This window comes from Moschus berezovskii, chromosome 18 (assembly GCF_049115385.1).
Source record: "Moschus berezovskii isolate FMDL1 chromosome 18, NW_MosBer_1.0, whole genome shotgun sequence".
NCBI lineage: Eukaryota > Metazoa > Chordata > Mammalia > Artiodactyla > Moschidae > Moschus > Moschus berezovskii.
Window position 1 is genome coordinate 35,488,764 of NC_142477.1, and position 8,836 is coordinate 35,497,599.

General features: G+C 36.1%; 1 protein-coding gene across 1 annotated transcript in view; it reads right to left on the bottom strand.

The window, feature by feature from the left end:
* GOLPH3 (golgi phosphoprotein 3) overlaps positions 1 to 8,836 on the bottom strand; it is a 44,994-nt gene that overhangs the window by 5,624 nt on the left and 30,534 nt on the right. Inside the window, exons 2-3 of the mRNA XM_055422220.2 lie at positions 8,703 to 8,834; positions 5,621 to 5,735 (exon numbers count right to left, since the gene is read on the bottom strand). Of these exons, the coding sequence (XP_055278195.1) occupies positions 5,621 to 5,735; positions 8,703 to 8,834 (247 nt within the window). The remainder of the gene's footprint in view (positions 1 to 5,620; positions 5,736 to 8,702; positions 8,835 to 8,836) is intronic.

Sequence of the window (8,836 nt, forward strand, 5' to 3'; positions counted from 1 at the left end):
AGAAAAAAATAGAGAGAGAGAAAACAAATTTTTCAAATAAAAAACCATGGCAAATCAGCTTCCACAAAAAGAAAAATAATCACTGCATTAAATTTTCTTGATAACTTCACAAATGAAAAGACCTGAAATATATCTGGGGCCTTATTAGATTTTAAAACTTAACAGTACAAAAGAAAAATATAACTCAGTAATGAAACTCTACTTGTTTTCAACTTTTGGTACTAAATTAGCCCACACCTACATTTAATGTTAAAAAATCATTAACAAAAACAAAAAAGAGAAACCACAAACAGCAACTTGAGGAAGCACTATAGCACAGTAAAAAGGTTGTAAGAGCAAGTCCTGGAGCCAGACTATTTGGATCTAAATTCCAATTTGGTCATTTCCTCACTGTGCAACCCTGGGCAAAACTTCTCTATTCCTCTGTATCCACTATATAAAACAACGAAAACAACTCTTTCCAGCTCATAAGGGTTATTATGAAGATTAAGTTAAAGATACAGTAGAGGTTTATTAACCCATGCACGCTGTGTGTGCTTAGTCACTCAGTCGTGTGCAACTCTCTGTGACCCCACGGGCTGTGGCCAACCAGGCTCCTCTGTCCATGGGAATTCTCCAAGCAAGAATACTGGAGTGGGTTGCCATGCCCTCCTCCTAGGGGATCTTCCCAACTCTGGGATTGAACTCAGCTCTCCTGCATTGCAAGTGGATTCTTTACAGTCTTAGCCACCAGGGAAGGCCAGGTTTAACGTATACTATCTACTAAAGATTTAGCTGCTTCATTTTAAGCAGATGTTGAATATCTTTTAAATACACTGCAACAAACCTCCGATGAATGAATACTATTCAAAATTCTAGATTAAAAGATGTTACTATGATCTATATTGTCATTCATCCTAAATTATTTACTACGTGAAAAGACTTGTTATATAAGCATATTTTAAATGTATACATTTATAGTTCCTTTTTTTAAAGAAGGAAATTGAAAAGTTTACACAGTTCTTTAAAACATTACTTATATCCCACTGACCAACAATTATTTCAGTGAAAAGGACACACTGGCAGGCATCTAAGTAATTTCACTACAAAAAACTTCCATCTTCCTTGACATCATATTATCAAAAAAAACAGCAGTGTTCATAAATTTGGCACTCCAGTGACATCTTGTGACCAAACTGATCAATTACATGTTTAAGACTTCAGAAAGCAAAAAAACTATTCTCAAAATTGTAGTCTTTAAATAAACTTTTCAGTCTTTGCCTCCAATATATATATTAATTTTTTAATTAACAAGATATATAAGTAATGTCTGAAAATTGGTAGTTTTAACAGGCATATATGTACACCTCTGAGCACCGAAGAACTGATGCTTTTGAACTGTGATGCTGGGGAAAACTCTTGAAGAGTCCCTTGGACTGCAAGGTGATCAAACCAGTCAATACTAAAGGAAATCAGTCCTGAATATTCACTGGAAGGACTGATGCTGAAGCTCCAATACTTTGGCCACCTGATGTGAAAAGCCATTTCATTTGAAAAGACCCTGATGCTGGGAAAGATTGAGGGCAGGAGGAGAAGGGGGCAACAGAGGATGAGATGGTTGGATGGCATCACTGAATCAATACACTTGAGTCTGAGCCAACTCCAGGAGACAGTGAAGGACAGGACAGCCTGGTGTGCTACAGTTCATGGGGCTTCAAAGAGTCAGACACAACTGAATGTATGAACAACAGTATGTACACCACAAATAACAGTAAGATGAATTCCTGGATACTCAACCTCCCACCCCAGGTAAAGAAGAAAGCTTTATTCCAGACTCCTTTATTTATGCTGAAATTACAAGTCATTCCTATTATACATCAGGACTTCACATGCTTTTCTTGTACCTTCTCCGCCTCAGAGGTAAACCATCAGACCAACATAGGGTAATCATTCTTTTTTCTTTACATACAATCTCACTCCCTATGCATACGTATCCCTCAACAATACAGTACAATACATGGTTTTGAAAAACCTAGAAACAAGAACAGACTTAGCTGTGTAAGGACAGGCCCACTGATTTTTACCATGCCCTCTTCTTATCCCTCTGAACAGGAACACTTTCTTCTGTCTCATTTTTGCCTTTCAAAGGACAAAACCAAGTTCCACTTCCTCCAACCACTAAAGCTCCCAAGGATTTGGCTTCTCTGGGGTAATGCACTTACGGCAGAAAATGAAGAAGAACTAAAGAGTATCTTGATGAAAGTGAAAGAGAAGAGTAAAAAAGTTGGCCTAAAGCTCAACATTCAGAAAACTGAGATCATGGCATCCGGTCTCATCACTTCATGGCAAATAGATGGGGAAACAGTGGAAACAGTGGCTGACTTTATTTGTGAGGGGCTCCAAAATCACTGCAGATGGTGACTGCAGTCATGAAATTAAGACACTTACTCCTTGGAAGGAAAGTTACGACCAACCTAGACAGTATACTAAAAAGCAGAGACAATACTTTGCCAACAAAGGTCCGTCTAGTCAAGGCTATGGTTTTTCCAGTAGTCATGTGTGGATGTGAGAGTTGGACTATAAAGAAAGCTGAGCGCAGAAGAATTGATGCTTTTGAACTGTGGTGTTGGAGAAGACTCTTGAGAGTCCCTTGGACTGAAAGGAGATCCAACCAGTCCATCCTAAAGGAGATCAGTCCTGACTGTTCATTGGAAGGACTAATGTTGAAGCTGAAACTCTAATACTTTGGCCACCTCATGCAACGAGTTGACTCACTGGAAGAGACCCTGATGTTGGGAAAGATTGTGGGCAGGAGGAGAAGGGGACAAAGAGGATGAGGTGGTTGGATGGCATCACTGACTCAATGGACATGAGTTTGAGAAAACTCTGGGAGTTGGTGATGGACAGGGAGGCCTGGCCTGCTGCAGTTCATGGGGTCACAAAGAGTCGGACACGACTGAGTGACTGAACTGAATGAACTTACAGAAAATCACACCATTAAACTCTATTATTAGAAATATACAACTGTTTCCCAAATGGATTTTAAGACTTAGTACAGTAGCACTTCATTTTATATTTTATATTATTTATGTCAGTACTGCTGCAATAACTGGTATTTGATACCACTTATTATCTTGAAGCAACTAAAAAGTTTTACATCAACAAGCTAACCCACAGAACTGAACACTTAAAAATGGTTAAAATGTCGTTAGGTTGGATACAATTTTTTATTTTAAAAAATCAGCAAGCACTATCAGTACTTCAACTAGGCGGGAAGAAGGTATTTTCTTAATTTAAAAGAAATGTGCTTTTTCCCTCTTTCTCCCACTCCAGATTCCTTTCTTTCATGCTAAAATTACTCATCATTCTTATTGTACATCAGGAACATGCAACCAAAGTACTACAGGTAATAGTATTTTGGCATTAACAGCCATACTAAACTTCACAGGATGTTGTTTAAAAAAATTTTTGAAAGGCACTTTCTAAGTACTGGCTTTCTGGTTTACATAAATTCCTAACTTAAATGGACACTGTTTCATAAAGTCTTAATTATATTTACTACTTTTGAGAAAAAGTTATAGACTTCTGCTCTCCTTTCACTCCTTATTCAGTTAAGAACAGTGCATACCAGCTCAAGTTGAAAACCATGTTCAATTATCATACAAACTGAGTACTGGAAAAGCTACATGCATAAAACGTTACATTAACATGTAAAGTTTAAGAAGTATATACTTTAAGTGGTAAGATTCAACTCTTCGCAAGTCATACACCCTACGTAGTATGTACACAGGACAAATACACAAACTATCGAAAGAAATCTAGTGGTCTAAGATATATGATTAAACCAAATCCCCATGTGATGTTAGCACATACAATGAAAGATACAGAGATCACTGATGTGAGGGAGCGTTGGAAACACCTCCACAGTGTTAGGTTGCACCAAAGTGGATATCAAAAACACTGACTTAAGGGAAGACTCACTATATACCATAAAAAGAACGTTAGTACTCTTACTTCCCAAAAAAACTAATGACAACTTTAAGAAACGCTCTCTTCGGTCAGTTGAGAATCTAATTCCGAATTCTAATTTGCATATCAGAAGTAGTAATGGGCCAGCAATGGCAGTACCACACAAGCAGGACACAAAGACTGCTCAGGCCAACGATCTCCAGAGAATACAGAAATAACCTGTCAGGGCACAGTTAGAAGTTATTAACACTTCTATTTTCATCTAAAAAATCACATTTGCTAATTTTTAACACATAGAGTTAATATTCATACCCTCACCAAGCCTCTGTCAACGGCTACAGTTTGCCAAACAGGTGGAAGGCTCACTCAAAGAGGGCTGACGGTGTTTTGAGCACTGTGACACAGTCTTGGCATGTGCTGAGTGAGCACCTAGTTTTAACTAAACAAGCTTTCATCAAATGGGTAAAGTGATTTTAAGATTTTCTACAATGAAAACACTGGAATTGAACACACCACCAACACCACAAGCACACAAGCGTCACATTCAAATTTCTCTTACTCAGTGAGGTAAGAAGAAAATTTATCAACAGGTCTACAGGGTGTAGGCCAAAAAAACCTCCCAGAAATACCAAGACAACCTTGTGAAAATTTATGTTATTTACCAAAAAGAAGGAAGAATGAACTCTGTCAGAAGTGTAAAGTACTCATTTATTGCTCTATTAGCTAGATTTGGAATATGTATATTTATGTTTCAAAAAACATGCAAAACTCAATCTTTCACTGATACAAGAACATCTTCATAATACAACTATTACTTTAGAAATTCCACTGATATGTGAGAAAAATGACATCATGTTAATTACTAAACTCTGATAACCTCCCAATGTTTTTGAAAGGTACTCTAAATAGCAATATGTTTGGACATGAAATGAAACGAGCATAAATACACATAGAAACTATGTTTTATATAATAGCAGAGAGGAAGAGCAAGGTAACTCAGGTCCTGTACTCAAGGAGTTCACTATCTAGTAGGTTAGACAAATATACAAGCAACTTTAAAATAAATGTAGTCATCAGTGCTATCAACAGGTAGCTGTTCCTTCGTATGGCTCCACTTCCTGTCTCCTTAAAGTTAGGGGAGGCCATGTAACTTGCTCTGACCAATGCAGCCTGAACCACACATCATTTCTGAGCAGAAATTTAAGAGCCCCAGTGATCTTTATACTTTTCTTCTCTTTACACTAGTGACTGACAATGCTCCAGATGGTGGCAGCTCCATCTGCCTGGCTGCCAAAGTGAGAATGAAGTGGTCTGTGAGTGACTTACAGCATGAGTGAGAAATGAGCTTCTGTTTTAAGCCACTGAGGTTTTAGGGTTGTTTCCACAGCTTAACCTAGCCTATCCAGAAAAAGGTAGCATGAAATAATTTTGACAAAAAATGACAGGAGCTCTAAGGAAGTATACATAATCTCAGTCATACCTGCTGCCTCATTAAAGGTGATAAAATTTTAAAAACCATGGTTTTCCCCATTTAGTGACTGATTTGCTCTCAAGTCTGCCTACCACTAAACAAATTTTTGGCTATTTTGTCCAAGTTCCTTTCAAAAGGATTTTAAATTTTTACAAAAATCTTTCCAAGAATTCAGTTTTCAGCTTATACACAGAAGCTTACCGCTAAGTAATTCAATCCAGTTCTGGACCGTTTCTGGAGGCTGAGTCTCCTTAACGTGCTTCAGAGCTTCATCAAGGAGAACATCCCCTGTTGGAGCATCCGACTTACAAATCACCTACAATGTAATCAATAAGAATCACATGATCTATTTGATCTCTTTAGATTAAAAAGAAAGTATGTAAACATTTCACCATGCTTAAAGCTCCAAGTGTTCATGCAGTTATCAAAGTTCAGATTTTAAATTAATTCCATATTAAGGAAATCCATTATTTAACCTGACCAGATTAGCCACAATCATAAACGAAAAAGTGCCATAATGAGTAAAGCAAAATGGTAGAAGAGTTTATACTCATTGCAATTCCCCTTACTGCTAAACCTTGGGCTATCTGATACAGAAATTCATTTTTCAAACATTTATTAGTTACAGAAACAGACTCAATTACATATCAGAATTTGGTATATACTGGAGCAATTAATTTTTCAATAGACATTACTAAAACAATTGGCTAACAAATTAGAGGTAAAAAGTAAGACTTGGCTCCTCAGAGCTTATACCACAATAAAAGATTTAAATATGAAATATAATTGAGAGAACGAGAAAGTTTTCTCAAAACTGTGACAACCAGCTAAAACCCTGAAAATACCAATAGGTTCAATTACATAAGAATTCTATATACTACAAAACATTAAGTTAAGATGGATATAGAACCCACTTGAAGAACAGAACAATCCAAGGGACTTCCCTAGTGGTCCAGTAGTTAAGACTCTATGTTTCCAATGCAGGGGACGTGGGTTCCGCCCCTGGTCAGGAAACTAAGACCGACATGCTGTGTGGTGCAAAAGAGTAGAAAAATCCAGAGTAGGGGATGACAGAAGAAAACACTACATTGCTTTAGAGTTTTTCAAAGCCTTCCATAACACTCTTGGCTAAACAAATCTCTAGCTGAAATTCTGTAATATCAATGCTTAATTTGTTATATTATTGATACTTTGTTAGGTATTAAAATATTATGAAATTTAACAATATTAATTTTTAAATGGAGTCTTCCTGAAAACTTGTCCTTGACAGCATGTCCCTTCCTCTTTGATCAATCTTAGCACATTACTGACTGGAGGATTTCGGCAGAAACTGACCCTTGTGGCAAGCGATTTGTTGTGTAAGTGAATATTGAAACATCCCTGGTCAATACCTTCAGGTACAAAAGACTAATGTATTAACATGTCTCTGGTCAATAATGAGCTACAAAAGGTTAAAGAAAATACAGTATCTATTTTGGAGACAACATGACCCAATGGAAATATAATTAAAACCAGAAATATAGCCACAAATCTATTTTTAAATTTTTTTAGTATATTTAAAAAAGAAAAATAAGTACAATTAATTTTTAAAATATTTGATTTAACCAACAATAGCCAAAATACTGATGTGTAATTGAGATATTTCACATTTTTCCATAGTAAGTCTTCAAATAGCCACTGTGTTTTTATTTACAGCATGTCTCAATTTGCGTGACCCACATTTCAAGTGTCTAGTTCGCAGACATGTGGCTGCTGGCCACCATACTGGACAGAGCAGATATAGAACACTTTCATTATCACAGAGAGTTTGAATGGAGAGTGCTATTCTGGGCCATGCTTGTAGTAGGGTGTCGGAATAAGAAAAAATAAAAAGCCCTGGGATAAAAAGTTGTATGTCTATATGCTGTGGTCATGCCACCACTTCTTACTTTCCATTAACTCCCGAAATCGACTGCCATCTGGCCTCAACACACTGCATGCCCTTCATTCTGAGACAGGTGTCAGGATTACAATAAACTGGGTATAGTTGGATATTTTTTCTTAGGTCAGGGATCCATAACATTAATGTAAAATTACTTGTAATTTCTACTACTACTACTAGTAATTAATGTATATATTTCACTGATAGTTATAGTTAAAAATTCCTAAGGTTTTTGTCCCCCATAAATCTATGGTTGCACAGTAAAATGGAAATAAAAATTATATTCTGCTTTATGACAAATATCTGAAACAGTAACTTCAAAACTAATCTTATGCCAGTTCATTTGACTCTACTTTAAATGACTAAACTTAATTTTAATAGTCCATGAGGAACATTTTATGCTATACCATGTCTACTGTGTATATAATTTTCAAATATATATTCTTTCCCATTGGATTATTATTCTGTCTGGTATATCAATTAAAAAATATTCAGCTTTCACCCTAAAACACTTTGGATTTCATCATAACACAATGCATTATGGAAAAAATAGTTTTGAAACACCCTACATCCCCCAAGAAACAATGACAGAACAAGAGAACTGGCCTTGAATATTTTAGACTGAAATGAAAGTTAAAAATCCTAGAAACTAGTCAATACCTCTATTAACACAGACCTTAACAATGGAGAGGAGGAGATCTGAAAAGTATTTGTATTCTGGCAAAAAGATCAATAGCCTATGGATAGTTAATTTGCACAGTATCACTTTTGAGTAGTTATGTCAAGTCTTCCAAATCATGGTTTTCAGGAATAGCAAATTAAAAGTTTGGGAGTCTTTTTGAATATGCAGGATGCAACAGCCGATGATCCTAACAATGAATTACATTACTCATTATGTACAAAGAACCAAAAAATCAAAGATGCAAAAAAAAAAAAAAAGGAAACATGATTCAATAAAGATTTAACTTTAAAATCAACTTCTTTAACTTCTGAAAGCTCTTAATAAAACAACATGGTTCTACTGTATAACACAGCAAACTTATTCAATATCCTGTGATAAGCCACGATGGAAAAGAATATAAAAAAGAATGCACAGGACCAGTTCCTCAGACCTATCCGAAAGGCTGTCTCCTGAGCTAGCCTTCAGTAAGGTCCTCAATAAAACTGAACTTGCAACTTGAAAAAGAAAAAATGTATGAATACATGTAACTGAATTACCTCACTATATAGCAGAAATTAGCACAATGTAAATCAACTATACTTCAATAAAATAGAAAACTATTAGTAGAAACATTCTTCATCTTTAAGCAGCACGAACTCTTCAAAGAGTTTAGTATAGTAAGAGTATAGGCCCCCTCTTACCTTTCTTGTTAATAGACTTTTACGTCTCATTCCACAAGCCTCTAGCTGTAACCTTCCTCTCAACGCTAATTCAATTAACATACAGCCACGTAATCCAGATGATATACAGTCATTCCAAAACGATGTGTAACCCT